Source organism: Babylonia areolata, chromosome 7 (genome assembly GCF_041734735.1).
Source record: "Babylonia areolata isolate BAREFJ2019XMU chromosome 7, ASM4173473v1, whole genome shotgun sequence".
Classification (NCBI taxonomy): domain Eukaryota; kingdom Metazoa; phylum Mollusca; class Gastropoda; order Neogastropoda; family Buccinidae; genus Babylonia; species Babylonia areolata.
This window is the reverse complement of record NC_134882.1, coordinates 55024615-55041139: the sequence shown is the minus strand read 5'-3', so window position 1 is coordinate 55041139 and position 16525 is coordinate 55024615. Positions and strand designations below refer to the sequence as shown.

Here is a 16525-nt window from a genome sequence, read left to right as displayed (position 1 = left end):
GTGCATATTTTTCAATTTTATATCTCATCTTTAATTCTGTCAAAAACATTTGGTCTGTTTGTTTAGTCTGTATCTGTATATATATGTAAAGAATTTTCCAAGTAGTAGGATAAGATTTAACATGTCATCAGTTCTGCCGTTCTCTCCAGTTCCAAACAATATAAGTTTATTATTCAAATTTAGGTCAGCACAACTTTGACAATTTTCTATGGTGATACCTTGTAATTCTGTCCCAAAAAATATTGAGTACTGGCAGTCATACAGATAATGGTTTACACTATAGTGGCCTTGTCTCTACCACAGAAGCTGCATTTGTCATTATTTATTAAACCTATGTTTCTTAGAATAGTTTTTGTCACCAGGATTCTATGACAAATTCCAATTTGAAACTATTTTGAATGCATATCGTTGATTTTACAAATCTTTTTCCATGTTGCTTCCCAGTTTGTGAATTGACTTTCCCTGCCATGTTGTAAATGATTTAATGCTCGATACTTCTAATTCATTCATTGCTATTTCGTAATATTGTTTAGATCCTTTACACTCATGAGGAGGTGTTTAGATTTTGTGTTTATTTCTGCCATATTATTTTCAATCTCAATGTTATTCTTATTCATATAATGTTTAATCGAGTGAATGCAACTTGTATATTCAATGAAATTAATTCTACATTCTATTTTTTGTGAAAAAAAACAACAACAAAAAACAAACAAAAAAAACACAAAAAAATGGTACATTAAGAATTTGCCATTTTCATCAATTATACCTTTAACAAAAATTATATATTGTCCTGCCCTCTTCCTAGTAAAAAAAAACCTCTTTATGGCCAATTGTGAATTTTTCATTTAAAAATATGGGTTCAGCTAGTATTTATTCGCCCTTTCTTAACTCCACTTTTTTACAAAGTTAGTATATGCAGTAAAAACATCTCTTCAGAAAGGGTTGAGTTTGCTAGTTACATAGCATTTTGGGCCATAATTGTCCATTATTTCCACTTCAGGACACAGGGCTGTCAAAATTCTGTTCCACCTTGGAGTCTAAACAATTAGTTTGCATACCCATGACAATTTTAATGATTGTAAGTATGTTTCAATATTCGGAATACCTAATCCCACCCCTCTTTTAAATACTATGGACAGAATATTGTCTCCTGATATTATCGTTTTTGTTATCCCAAATAAACTCAGCATATTTTGCAACTGCTTGATCTGCCTGTCAGATGGATTTGGTAAGAGAATCCACAAGTAAATGAGTTTACATGATATCAGTGATTTTGATACAGCTATCCTTCCATTCTGTGTTATTTTAAAGCCATATTCTGAGTAAATTTTTTGCTTCAATAAATTTGTCTCAAGTATTTTTTCAATCATATTATGAGAAGTTTCCTTTGTAAACCAGAGTCCTAATGTCTTGAACACTTTTGGATTCAATTCCGTTTTTCTAGGTATATTTCTGTTGATTTTTTTGTTTGCTGCCAAATCAAGCATTTACTGTTTTCTTGTTGTTCATTTTTAACCCTGAAATATCTTCAAATCTGTTTGACGTTTCAAACAAGTTGTCATGTGAATATTTGTCACTGTCTAAGTGTAAGATAAAAGAAGTATCCTCTGCGAACTGACTCATCTTGTTTGTTCTTTTGCTTGATTTATTGTTTTGCTTCAGTTGCGTGCAAGTCATAGACTTGATTTACTTGACTTATGCCTCTTGACTCCTTGTGGAGCTTTCGCAGGATGTGACCTGTCCAGCCCCGTTTCCTCCTCCTGATCTCCTCACTGATGGGCACCTGGTTGGTTCTATTCCAGAGGCAGGCGTTTGATATGGTCGCTGGCCATCTGATGTTTAAAATATGGCGTAGGCATTTATTGACGAAGGCCTGTAGTTTGTTGGGATTGCCACTCCACTGACTGTTCAATAATAATTCGCAAAGTAGCGATGTGATCAGTGCATGACTTGTCTTGGTGGAAGCCTGCCTGTTCTTGCCGCAGTCTTTGATCTAGGGCGTTGTTCAGTCTGTCCAGCATAATTCTGGTTTGGACCAATAACAGCATGATGTCTGACCAGTTGTTGCAAGAAGAGAAGTCCCTTTTCTTTGGTAGTTTGACCATATAGCCTTTTTTCCACTCTTCTGGCCCTCGCTCTTGCTCCCATACTTTCTGAAGCAATGGATGAAGCATCTGTGGATGTTAGGATGTTTGCCTTTATCACTTCTGGTGGTATGCCATCTGGGCCTGCTGCTTTCCCATTTTTCAAGGACTTGACGGCTCTAGAGATTTCTGACTCTAACAGTTCCTGAAAGTTCTGTGCCCATTTTGCTCTCGGGCACGCCTCGTTGGCGATGGTTCTGCCCTCTTTGTCTTTCACTGGTTTAGCTGGGATGCTGTTCTTTCCTGAGAGTGTCCTTGTGATTTCATACAGACTCTTCAGGTCCCTCTTCTCAGCTGCTGTCTCTGCTTCTTCTGGTAAACCCTGAATAAAGTTTCTCTTGTCCGCTCTGGCACTCTTCCTTACCTGCTGCTTTGTCTTCCAGTACAGGGCCTGCAGATCAGTCTTTCGTTGTTCATCCTGACAATGGTTTATTTCCTGTTGAAGGTCTTTCCTCTAGTTGATCAGAAGCCAGGTGTCGGGTGTTAGCGACTCCTTGTGCTGCCTTGTTCTCTTTCCTAGGACTTCTGTGCATGTTCCTGTCCATGTGTTCCAAGCTGATGTCCAGAGTTCCTCAACAGTTTCCTCTGTTAGGTCTGCTAGAGCTTCTCAGTTTCTGCTTTGCTCTTTAGCCCCTGTATGTTGTACTTGAAGGATGGTCTCCCCGTTGGATCATGGAAGGCCTTCACTGCTTCAGCTTAACCCTTAAGGTTGCCTCAACCAGGTGGTGGTCTGAAGCTGCATCGGCACCTCGTCTCACTCTGACATCTAGTAGGCTTCTTCTCCATTTACACGCGATGGTGATGTGGTCTGTCTGGTTCTCTGTCTTTCCATCTGGAGAAGCCCAGGTCTTTTTATGAATTTCCCTGTGGGGGAAGATGGTACCTCCGATAACCAGATCATTGAAAGCGCAGAAATCTGCAAAGAGTTCACCATTCTCATTCCTGGTGCCAGAGCCCTGTGTCCCAATGATTAACTCTCTGCTACTGTTGTCTGTACCAACTTTTGTGTTCAGATCTCCCATGAGGATTTTCAGGTCTCTTCTCGGTGCTTTGTCCACAGTTGCTTGGAGGGTGTTATAGAAGTCCTCCTTCTTTTTTTCTTCAGCTGTGTTGCTTGGTGCATAGCACTGGATGATGGTAGTTTTCCTGACTTTGGAGTTGAATGTTGCTGATAAAATCCTTGGAGATACTGGTTCCCACTCCAAGAGTGCCCTTCTTGTCTCCGGTGTCACAAGCAGCGCTACTTCACATGTGTGTGTGTGGTCTTGGTCTCCATGTCCTGAGCCATTCCATTTGGTCTCACATAGGCCCAGGATCTTGAGTTTGTATCTTTCCATTTCTCTAGCTACTTGAGCTGTTTTCCCACTCTCATAAAGGGTTCAGATGTTCCAGGTCCCTATCCTGGTCTTGGTCCTGGTTGTCAGAAGACTTGTCGGGGGACTGGCTTCCTGAAGGCTTTCACCAACTCGCGTCAGAGGCTCTTCTGGAGAGGAGTCCCCTTCAGCCAAACTGTTTTTTGACGTTGCTCTTGCAGTTTCCATAACCGTTATTTTTTTAACGGGATGGGGTTGTTAGTCCCACGCCCAGCCCTCTTTTATCCAGGCTTGGGGCTGGCAGATTGCTCCAACAAGCGGAGCTCACTGGTGGAGTTACAAGTCATAGAGCACATTGCTTTTTTATTGGCAAAAAAAAGTGGGGAAAAAAGTGAAAAGTAATGGAAGAAAAAAGTAAATATGGCAAATAAAGACAGATCCATTCATTCATCATTTTTTAATGGACATTAGTTGCATTTTTTAATGTGTGAAGACCTGTTTATTTTAAAGGGGTTGGTCTCCTCCAAGTGCATCTTCATTATTTATTCTGTTTACTGATTTGTTAGTCAGCCTTCATCTTTATGTTTTTTGTCTTGTGCTCCCATATTGTTCACATCAGAATTGTAGTAATCTGAATGAAGATTCAAAATCATATTCTAATCGCTTCCTATTATTGCATTAAGAATACATGTGTTTTCATGTTGTTTTTTTTGTTTGTTTGTTGTTTTTTGGTCTGTTTTTGAATAACTTCTTTGTTTTTGTGTTTTTGTTGTTTGTTTGGTTAGTGTGTGTGTGTGTGTGTGTGTGTCCAGCTTTTGAACATGCCAGGGATAAAAATTTATAGCATGTAATAAGCCTGAAATTAACCTTTTTTTTGGGGGGGGGGGGGGGGGGGGGGGGGGGTAACTCTTCAAGATTCATATCTGATAATAACCAAAATTTTACAAATAAATGTAAAATTGATAATGCAGTACTGCTCAGTCATTTGAAACATTATTGTCTCAAATTATGGCACAATTTGGAAAATTATCTGCTATACCTAGACACCACATTCACAGCAAAAAAGTCTGATTACAGTTTCCATTTCTTTCATCACTGATCAAAGATAATCGTTCCTGTACCTTTTCCTTCTGACCTAAAAGTATGATTTACTTGTGTGTGTCTTTCTTTTTTTTTTCCTTTCATTTATTTAAAAAAGAGAATGGTGATTCGGTTCATTGTTTATCTTGCATAATAATTTCATACCATGCAGTAATCTGTGTCCTTCCTGAAAATTCAGTCCTCCTTTTCCAGATTCATGAACTGTCATTCTGGTGATTCATTTGCTTTTTCTTTCTTTTACTGTTTTTTGTTTTGTTTTTGTTTTTTTAATGTTACTTTGTTTTTTTTACTCGGCCATGTCTCTCTGTTTCTTGACTCTGTATTCAAAATAGTATCAGCACCCCATCTTAATACTAACACTGATAATTCATTCTTGTATAACACTATAACACAAGCAGAAGCAAGCTCTGAGCACTTTAAGAATTACTTGACTCACTCCGGATGAAGTGTCCCAATCGTGCGTGGCCCTGCTCTTTAAAAACGTTTCAGATGAAGGGCTTCAATAGGGGCCTGAGATAGTTTTGAATTTTTGGAGTGGCACCTAATTTCCATAATGACATTATAAGCTAAAAAAAAAAATCATAACTGACATAACCACTCTCAACTGCGACCAGTAAAATTAATGCAGTGTGTGTTGGTGTGTTCGTGAGAAGGAGAGCTATTTTCGCGGTGACTGGCTCATGTGAACAGTGCGTGTCAACAATGGTGTCTGACCCAATTTTGTCTCAGTCACAAGGCAGACAACATAATTAGATGAAGGGGCCCTATCGTCATCAGTGTGTGCAAATTTTGAACACATAGTATGGATACTTGCATCATCTCACTGTATGATAGCATGAGAACGAAGGAAGTTTTATATTTTGTTCCCAGCTAACTCATTATGTTACTGATCAGTTTGGAAGTTTTCAGTTCATAAATTCTAACAATGTTTGGGTTTGTTTGTTTTTTGGCGATTTTATTTCTTACCTGAATACATGGGTCATGTGTGGGGAAAGTCAGGGTAGCTGACTGACAGTACTGAGTGAGCTGAAATCATTGAATAAACACTATGCAGTGAAGTCAGGGTAGCTGACTGACAGTACTGAGTGAGTTGAAATCATTGAATAAACACTATGCAATAAAGTCAGGGTAGCTGACAGTACTGAGTGAGTTGAAATCATTGAATAAACACTATGCAGTGAAGTCAGGGTAGCTGACAGTACTGAGTGAGTTGAAATCATTGAATAAACACTATGCAGTAAAGTCAGGGTAGCTGACAGTACTGAGTGAGCTGAAATCATTGAATAAACACTATTCAGTAAAGTCAGGGTAGCTGACTGACAGTACTGAGTGAGTTGAAATCATTGAATAAACACTATGCAGTAAAGTCAGGGTAGCTGACAGTACTGAGTGAGCTGAAATCATTGAATAAACACTATTCAGTAAAGTCAGGGTAGCTGACTGACAGTACTGAGTGAGTTGAAATCATTGAATAAACACTATGCAGTAAAGTCAGGGTAGCTGACAGTACTGAGTGAGTTGAAATCATTGAATAAACACTATGCAGTAAAGTCAGGGTAGCTGACTGACAGTACTGAGTGAGCTGAAATCATTGAATAAACACTATGCAGTAAAGTCAGGGTAGCTGACAGTACTGAGTGAGCTGAAATCATTGAATAAACACTATGCAGTAAAGTCAGGGTAGCTGACAGTACTGAGTGAGCTGAAATCATTGAATAAACACTATGCAGTAAAGTCAGGGTAGCTGACTGACAGTACTGAGTGAGTTGAAATCATTGAATAAACACTATGCAATAAAGTCAGGGTAGCTGACTGACAGTACTGAGTGAGTTGAAATCATTGAATAAACACTATGCAATAAAGTCAGGGTAGCTGACTGACAGTACTGAGTGAGCTGAAATCATTGAATAAACACTATGCAATAAAGTCAGGGTAGCTGACTGACAGTACTGAGTGAGTTGAAATCATTGAATAAACACTATGCAGTAAAGTCAGGGTAGCTGACTGACAGTACTGAGTGAGCTGAAATCATTGAATAAACACTATGCAGTAAAGTCAGGGTAGCTGACTGACAGTACTGAGTGAGCTGAAATCATTGAATAAACACTATGCAGTAAAGTCAGGGTAGCTGACAGTACTGAGTGAGCTGAAATCATTGAATAAACACTATTCAGTAAAGTCAGGGTAGCTGACTGACAGTACTGAGTGAGTTGAAATCATTGAATAAACACTATGCAATAAAGTCAGGGTAGCTGACAGTACTGAGTGAGTTGAAATCATTGAATAAACACTATGCAGTAAAGTCAGGGTAGCTGACTGACAGTACTGAGTGAGTTGAAATCATTGAATAAACACTATGCAGTAAAGTCAGGGTAGCTGACAGTACTGAGTGAGTTGAAATCATTGAATAAACACTATGCAATAAAGTCAGGGTAGCTGACAGTACTGAGTGAGCTGGAATCATTGAATAAACACTATGCAGTAAAGTCAGAAAAAAATAAACATTGTACATTAAGCTTATTTTGTTTTGTCTGCTCATTTTTTACCACTACAAAAAACTTGTTAAAAAATGAATGGGAGGAAGGGGTTTTCCACTGTTGATAGTTTTTCATTATACGTCAACATTGGCAGTCTTGCGGTTGGAGGAAACTCGTGGTGTTGACTTTAAAAGAAGATAGTCATAGAAACACAAATGAGTTTTTTACCTGTAGAGAATGGATGGCACCATACACATTGTAGTTTTTTACTTGTGGAAACATGCACTGTTTGGATGCTAACGTGTTTGCTTTGAATTAAGCCACACATTGCATGCTGAACTTTTCATAGTTTATATGAAATTATTTGTGTGCAGTTGTAATCATTTCAAGATATTCATTGCATTCTGACCTTTCGCCATGTCATAGTTGTTTTTTGGTTTTGTTTTTTCAAGATTGTACAGCATACTAACAGACGAAAGCAAGTCAATGAAAGCTTAAGAAGGAAAAAGCTTCAAAAAGAAGCTTGAAACCTCACAATGTGTTTTTTGTGTTTTCCGTTTTTTCTGCATTTTATCTGAATTGTAGTAATGATTCAGGTATGATTTATTTTTCATGTTGTTGAGTTTGTGTCCTTTCACTACAAGTGATATTGAACAATGTTATGATCATATTATTGGATTTTGAAATAGTGATAATCATGACAATAATATCACAGTTTAACAGATACATGCATGCAGATACCTTTACGGATGCGCACACAAACACAAACATCTCAAAGTTCATCATGTAAGTAGTAAAATTCCATATCTGTAAGGATCAAAGAAAAACTGTGATGACTGATTGCTACATGTTGAAAGTATTGACAAGTGTGAGACAGTCTATGGCAGTGATACATTGCTACATGTTGAAAGTATTGACAAGTGTGAGACAGTCTATGGCAGTGATACATTGCTACATGTTGAAAGTATTGACAAGTGTGAGACAGTCTATGGCAGTGATACATTGCTACATGTTGAAAGTATTGACAAGTGTGAGACAGTCTATGGCAGTGATACATTGCTACATGTTGAAAGTATTGACAAGTGTGAGACAGTCTATGGCAGTGATACATTGCTACATGTTGAAAGTATTGACAAGTGTGAGACAGTCTATGGCAGTGATACATTGCTACATGTTGAAAGTATTGACAAGTGTGAGACAGTCTATGGCAGTGATACATTGCTACATGTTGAAAGTATTGACAAGTGTGAGACAGTCTATGGCAGTGATACATTGCTACATGTTGAAAGTATTGACAAGTGTGAGACAGTCTATGGCAATGATACATTTTGCTCTGATGTCAGTAATCTTGGTGATGAAATGGGTGATGGTGATGACGATGATGTGATATAAATTGCTCTGATGTCAGTAATCTTGGTGATGAAATGGGTGATGGTGATGACGATGATGTGATATAAATGGCTCTGATGTCAGTAATCATGGTGATGAAATGAACAGTGGTGATGATGATGATGATAATGATGATGACGTCAATGCAGCAAACAGTGGAATGGGAGGTGCAGCGACAGCATACACCAAGAAACAGCTGCTCTGGAAGTGTCTGTGCTGGGGCGTAGCTGTCGCCTTTGCTGGCAAGTTCTGGGACAACATGATCGATGACTTCAAGCACATCTATGAAACTCCCTTGGCTGATCCACATATGGCGGTAAGTGGTGATGGTCATTTGGTTGTCAAGGCAGGAGGTGTGTGTTCTGGTGTGTGTGTGTGTGTGTGGGGGGGGGGGGGGCAAGGGGGTTGGGTTTCAAGGGAGGGGAGTTAGGGGTTTGGGGACTGAGCTATTAACAACCTTTTGGCTTAACACCCTTAAGGTCGTGTTTTTCAGTGCTGGGGTCTTGGTTGGGAGATGTATTGTTGTTCCAGGAGGGATTCTTGATAAGGATTGTTTGTCTGGGTGGGAGGTCCATCTGGCATTTTGAGGGAGTCCTGGATGTCAGGAGAAGAGTGATGTCCTGTCTGTTCTTCTGGCATTCCGAGGGAGTTTTTGTTTTTCTATCGAGGGTGATGTGCTGGCTGTTTGTCTGCATGTCATGTCCGTCTGGGTATTAAGTCAAGTCTGGATTTGAATTATAGCTGTCCATTTGTGGGATTGGAGGAACTTTTGGGGGCACAATAAACATATGCAAGTTCTGTAGTTTAAAAGCAGCCATACAGTGATGAGTTTTGTGTTCATGTTTATGAGTGTGAGTGGAAGGGATGGGAGCAAGTGTTGTAGTTTGTCTGTGTATTTGTGAGTTTGTGCAACTTTTATTGCATGTATCCACTATGACACAGTGAGTCGTTGGCTGTTTAATCAGTGCAAAAGTACACTTCTTTGGAGAGTCTTGAAGTCCTGAAACTTTGAAACCTTGCTTGGTTTGCTGAAGAGCATGTAAGCTTAACATGAAGCTGATCCATGTAGCATTTTTAACATGAGTTAGCAAATAAAACTTGCTCTGTGTGGACATCACTGGACCGTTTGGCTTTCATATATTTAAGTAATGATTCATTATGATTATTATTAGGTTCATGATGATTGCTATTATTATCAGGAGGTAGCATTACAGAGTGAGGTGGTGGACATGTGAATTATAATCATCAGGTTCATGATGATTGCTGTTATTATCAGGAGGTAGCATTACAGAGTGAGGTGGTGGACATGTGAATTATAATGATTAGGTTCATGATGATTGCTGTTATTATCAGGAGGTAGCATTACAGAGTGAGGTGTTGGACATGTGAATTATAATGATTAGGTTCATGATGATTGCTGTTATTATCAGGAGGTAGCATTACAGAGTGAGGTGGTGGACATGTGAATTATAATGATTAGGTTCATGATGATTGCTGTTATTATCAGGAGGTAGCATTACATAGTGAGGTGTTGGACATGCGAATTATAATGATTAGGTTCATGATGATTGCTGTTATTATCAGGAGGTAGCATTGCAGAGTGAGGTGGTGGACATGTGAATTATAATCATTAGGTTCATGATGATTGCTGTTATTATCAGGAGGTAGCATTACAGAGTGAGGTGTTGGACATGTGAATTATAATGATTAGGTTCATGATGATTGCTGTTATTATCAGGAGGTAGCATTACAGAGTGAGGTGTTGGACATGCGAATTATAATGATTAGGTTCATGATGATTGCTGTTATTATCAGGAGGTAGCATTGCAGAGTGAGGTGGTGGACATGTGAATTATAATCATCAGGTTCATGATGATTGCTGTTATTATCAGGAGGTAGCATTGCAGAGTGAGGTGGTGGACATGTGAATTATAATCATCAGGTTCATGATGATTGCTGTTATTATCAGGAGGTAGCATTACAGAGTGAGGTGTTGGACATGTGAATTACAATGATTAGGTTCATGATGATTGCTGTTATTATCAGGAGGTAGCATTACAGAGTGAGGTGTTGGACATGTGAATTATAATCATCAGGTTCATGATGATTGCTGTTATTATCAGGAGGTAGCATTACAGAGTGAGGTGTTGGACATGTGATCCAGTGTTGATCAGGGTTCAGGGTTCAAGGCCACATTTTGACATGTTGTATCCTTGGGAAAGGCACTTACAACTCCATTTTCCTCATTCCACCTGGTTATTTCTTTCTTTCTTCTTCTTTATTTCTTTTTTCTTTTTATCACAACAGATTTCTCTGTGTGAAATTCTGGCTGCTGTCCCCAGGGAGAGTGTGTCGCTACATTACAGCGCCACCCAATTTTTTTTTTTTTTTTTTTTTTTTTTCCCTGCGTGCAGATTTATTTGTTTTTCCTATCGAAGTGGACTTTTCTACAGAATTTTGCCAGGAACAACCCTTTTGTTGCCGTGGGTTCTTTCATGTGCGCTAAGTGCATGCTGCACACAGGACCTCGGTTTATCGTCTCATCCGAATGACTAGTGTCCAGACCACCACTCAAGGTCTAGTGGAGGGGGAGAAAATATCGGCGGCTGAGCAGTGATTCGAACCAGCGCGCTCAGATTCTCTCGCTTCCGAGGCGGACGCATTATCTCTAGGCCATCACTCCACAGGGGTACCTGACTTTGGATGGGGGAGGTTAAAATTGCCCAGATGGCTGTAAAAGACTATGGAACCTTTATCCCTGAAACTTTCTTCTTCCTTCTCCCTTTTTCTTCTCCCTCAGCTCTAGGAGGAGTCGTTGGGGCACCGCACAGGAAAACAGTTCACCAGATTCTGCGAGGTCTGTCAGTTGTCTGTCAAAGCCTGAGTATCTGCCAGTGGTTTTCCTGTCGATTCAGCAACATTGTCAGTCCATCATTTATTCTGTCTTCCATTCTATCTCTCCCTTCCTTCTCTCTTCCTCAACACTTCCCTGGAGGATTGTTTCTGTCTTCCTTTCTATCTCTCCCTTCCTTCTCTCTTCCTCAACACTTCCCTGGAGGATTGTTTCTGTCTTCCATTCTATCTCTCCCTTCCTTCTCTCTTCCTCAACACTTCCCTGGAGGATTGTTTCTGTCTTCCATCCTTTCTCTCCCTTCCTTCTCTCTTCCTCAGCACTTCCCTGGAGGATTGTTTCTGTCTTCCATCCTATCTCTCCCTTCCTTCTCTCTTCCTCAACACTTCCCTGGAGGATTGTTTCTGTCTTCCATCCTATCTCTCCCTTCCTTCTCTCTTCCTCAGCACTTCCCTGGAGGATTGTTTCTGTCTTCCATCCTTTCTCTCCCTTCCTTCTCTCTTCCTCAACACTTCCCTGGAGGATTGTTTCTGTCTTCCATCCTTTCTCTCCCTTCCTTCTCTCTTCCTCAACACTTCCCTGGAGGATTGTTTCTGTCTTCCATCCTTTCTCTCCCTTCCTTCTCTCTTCCTCAACACTTCCCTGGAGGATTGTTTAAGCAAGTTAGCACAGCCATTGGATCTTGTTTGGTGGCCATATACCAGCATAGCTCCTTCAACTTTAACCTGTCAATAAATTGTGTGTGCGTTTGTCTGCAGGCTCTGCAGTTTGAAAGCTGCCACTCAATCACCAACATTGTGTTCATGTGGGTGTGGCGGCTGGTGGAGGGGCAGGCCATGTTACAGTACATCCTGCTCGCCATCTATCTGGACAAGATTTGGGTGGGTGTCAACGCTTGTCCCTGTCCTGGGTGTATCTCATTTTGTTATGAAACATGTACAGGTCTGTCAGTATTAACAGCTTGTTGCAGTGTCAAGGTAGTTTGCCTCATGTGTCTCAACCATATGAGCCTGTGTGATAATGTATGTATGTATGTATACATATGTATGTGTATGACTGTGGTAAACTTTAACAAATTTGTTTTCTCAGGATATACTTCGTCTGTTGATGCCAAATTAGGCTTAAACATGGAGAAAAAATATTTCATCATAGACCGGTTGTAGGGGTGTAAGTCTTTTGGATTAAATTGTATATCGGGATGAGAAACATTTTATTTTATCCAGCCTGCAGATCCTCCAGACCAATAGAACATCCATGATCACTCTATCCTCATAGATGGCATCAGTTCACGTAGCGGTAAAATCATAAAAAAGATGGGAATTGGTTAAAAGATTGACTGTTATAAATGTATCCCTGAAATTGGAGTGTACTGATAATTGTGTGGAGCATTCCATGAATAAATGTTTTGAGTTTTTATTATGATTTATCAAAGCCAAAAAGTGGTAATGATGAATAGGAAACATGCAGATCTGTTTGATCAATAATAATCTATTATTATCATTGTAAAACAATAAGATGTAGATCAACAAGGGCAGGTGTTGGTGGAATTTTTCTGTCTCAGGCACACAACTTTCGCTTCAACAAATAACTAGTTTCAGATATGAAGCAAAAAAAAAAAAAAAAATTATTTGGATCAGTGTATAAGTACTGATACCCCAACCCATGCATCCCAAGTTATTGATCTATTTCATCTTGTTGTTAAGGTCAGCAGGAATCACTCATGATCCATGGTGCAGCCTTTACCTTGGCTGGGCTACAAACACCATGAACAGAAATGATCAGAATCAGAATTTTACATTGTTTCCTTGTGTCTTATTCGTATCTGTACATGTGTGTCTTAATTCTGCTTTGTTAATTCAGTATGTGTAATTGTGAAAGAGAGATGGAGTGAGTGTGTGTGTGTGTGTGTGTGTGTGTGTGTGTGTGTGTGTGCATGTGTGTGCTTGTTTTTTTCTGCCTTGGCAATATGATCATGATAGTAATCATTGAACCCAGCAGAAAGGTTTTAGAATGATGAAGAGAATCTTTGCTATGAAACTTAAATTTTTTATTTTTTTTTTATTTAAAAATTTTTTTTTATAACAAATGCTGCATTTGTTAAAATGACCTGATCATGTAGAAGTGTGAGGGGGTTGATGTCAGCACGTGTTTTTCAGCTTGACGTCAGTTCCCATGGTGTGAAGTTCGGCAGAGGTCATGCTTTTGGTTTCAGGAATTCCTCAACTTGGTGCAGTATTTGGCAGCTTCCGTGATCATCTCCTTGTACATTATCAGCATTTTGTACGCCAGACATGTGGGTAACCTGCTTCTCTCGCTTCTCTAAGCATTCCTTTTTGAAGTAATCTCTGCAAAATCAAGGCACTTCATTCTGTATGCTGTATTCTGTGGATCACATGTAGGCATAATGATATGTATGCTTGTTTGTGTAAAGATAAGATAAGAATAACATTATTACCTCACAAAGAGAAATTGCATCAGATGCAGCAAAACGCAATTGGACAATCAGCAAACACACACATACACACACACACACACAACACGCACGCACGCACGCACGCACGCACACACAGAAGAAAACATTAAACATTACTTGATTAAACAGGAGCAATAAACATACTAGTCATCCAAATAAAAGCATTTCACATATTCGCTTTCTAATTGGTAATGATTACATCAAAATTATAAATATGTTTAAAGACTTGGACGTTGACATTGCACATATTGTATTGCACATTGATCCTGTATATTGTACATTCATAGTACACATTTCATGTATTTTAAGCTGAATAGATTGTTTCAGAAACTAAAGCATAGTACAATCTATTATGCATGCGCTTTTACATACACTTGCATGAAAGCGCATTCACATTCGTGTGTGCAAACACATGCATGCACACGCACACACACACACACACACACACATGCACACACACACACACATGCACAAACACATGTACACAGTTCTCAAGAATTTAAAAGGTGAATTGAACATGCAAAAAAAAGTCCCCAGTGCTCTGGATTTCAATTTAAAAGTTCTGTAGTGTCATCCTGATGGCAGCAGCTCCTAGCACTTTGCTAAAATATGGGTTTCGTCATTTGCTATCTGCCTGGCTTTCTGAGCCACTTGCTTCTGATCAAGCTCTTACATACTAGCTTGTTTCACTCCAACAACTTGACTGCACACACTCATGACATCATTCAAAACACGCTAACTCCTCACTCCAAAACCTCCATACCAGCACATAAATGAAACTGTGAGCACAAACTCAATGCAACATTGGTAGTAGCTTTGAAGAATGTTGGAACTGATACCAATATTTCTTAGTTTCTGCAAATAAAATATTCTAGGTTGGCATATCTTATGAATAGAATCAACATGCCTGTCAAAAGTCAGCTTATTGTCAAAGGTGGCCCCTAAACATCTATATTCACTGACTGTCTCCACGGTTTGACCATCTGCAACCAGGTTAGCTACAGGCAAGGGGTCTTACCGAAAATCTTTTAACATTTCTTTTGTTGTCAAAACATTCAGATCTATATAGTTTTCCTCACACCAAGAACAGAATTTTTTAATTTCATTAATGTGAATGGCATCAGAGTTTGACAGATCTTCATTAGCCGAGTTGTCAGAATATTTTTTGGTAGTTTTCTCCATGCCTATGCAGTCATTTGTGAATAGTGTAAATAGGACAGGACAGCTCTGTGCCTTGGGGTGCTTCAGTAGAATTTGAGTTTTGAGAAGAGTGGACAAAATGAAAACCAGATGGACTGAGGTTCTATTGAAAAGAGAGCTAACTCTCCAAAGAATATGCTTAGGATCAACATCTAAGCCCAGCAGTTTGAGGGTAAGGAGATGAGGTTGTACTGTGTTAAAAGCGGAAGAGAAGTTGAGGACAAAAGGAACACCAACAGAAGATCCTGTGTCATTTAGATTAAGAGGAAAGTATTGTGAAGGAGAGTTAAAATAGTGTCGTCAATACTTCTATGTGGTTTGTGAGCAAACTGAAGAGTGTCCAGGTGCTCTGTGTAGTGAAAGGAAATAGATGGCGAAGAACAATTTTTTCGAAGCATTTCCTCACTGTTTGTCAGGGCGGTACTCGTTTAGTGCAGCTGGGTTCTTTTTCTTGGGGACAGGACAGATAATAGATTTTTTTTGAGATGTTGGTGTGTTTGTGGTGGTGGTGTGTGTGTGTGTGTGGTGGTTTGTGTCTGACTAATGTATTCACTGTATTGTAAATCACTTTTTGAAAACAATATTTATAAACATACTTATAATTATTGTTGTTATTATTATTATTATTGTTGTTGTTGTTGTTGTTATCATTATGATCATTATTGCTTTTGTTGTTTCAGATGCGAGCCCTTCTTCAGATGTAGCATGGTGGTGAGATGGCTGGAGGGTGGTGGGGGGTCGGGGCAGGAGGGGAGGGGAATATGACGAAAGACAGCCTCCCAGTTTTGCGGCCTTACATAAACTTGAAACCGTCCTGATTATTTTCCAAATCATGCTGTGGGTGTCCAAATCTATGACGTTTTCTTTGCAGTCATTTCTGCATTTGTTCAGTTCAGTGCAGTTGATGATGTGAGCCAAATCAAAATCTAGTTCTCTTTCGGTTTTTTTTTTTTTAAGTTGCTAATCATGATACCAACCAGGACCATATGTGAGTCTTTTCTTCTTGTTGCCTTTCTTTTTTTTTTTTTCCTTTTTTTTTTCGAGAAGTTTCATGAGCATTAAAATTGTGTTCACTGAAATGTTTGTTCTTACCTGGTATTCTTCTCCTGTTGAACTTTTTTTTGGGGAAAAAAAAATAGTGAAAAGTTTTTGCTGCAAAGCTGTAGTAGACAAATTTATAGATTGACAAAGATGGAGAGATTGATGACACTAAAGAAAAATGTTCAAAATGTCAACAACAACAAAGGAAGAAGAAGAAAAAAACAGGGGGGGCGGGGGGGGGGGGGGGGAAATAAAAGAAGAAAATTCCAAACCTGCGGATTTACTTTTTTTTCTTCTTCTTCTTTTTGTTGTTAATTAAATATGATTGTCATTCTGTGTGGATTGTGAATGACAGCATTATTGTGTACATTCTTATGCATAAATTTGTATTGAATGCTGTGGTGATTGCACTAATCCGAATGATTATACTGATATTTAGCACCACTCATATATTTTATGTACTTCAGGTTCTTTGCTATCAAGGTAGAAATGGAGGAGGCTCATGATATTAATGGCATGACCGGAAGCAAGCAAGG

General features: G+C 39.2%; 1 protein-coding gene across 2 annotated transcripts in view; it reads left to right on the top strand.

Moving 5' to 3' along the window:
- The window catches only part of LOC143284325 (ceramide phosphoethanolamine synthase-like), a 28487-nt gene extending 12823 nt beyond the window's left edge, over nucleotides 1-15664 (top strand). For both annotated transcript variants that reach the window (XM_076591032.1, XM_076591033.1), the window contains exons 5-8: nucleotides 8574-8740; nucleotides 12034-12156; nucleotides 13488-13568; nucleotides 15629-15664. In XM_076591032.1, coding sequence (XP_076447147.1) covers nucleotides 8574-8740; nucleotides 12034-12156; nucleotides 13488-13568; nucleotides 15629-15652 — 395 coding nt within the window. In that variant the 3' untranslated portion in view covers nucleotides 15653-15664. The remainder of the gene's footprint in view (nucleotides 1-8573; nucleotides 8741-12033; nucleotides 12157-13487; nucleotides 13569-15628) is intronic.
- Nucleotides 15665-16525: the final 861 nt, after the last annotated feature.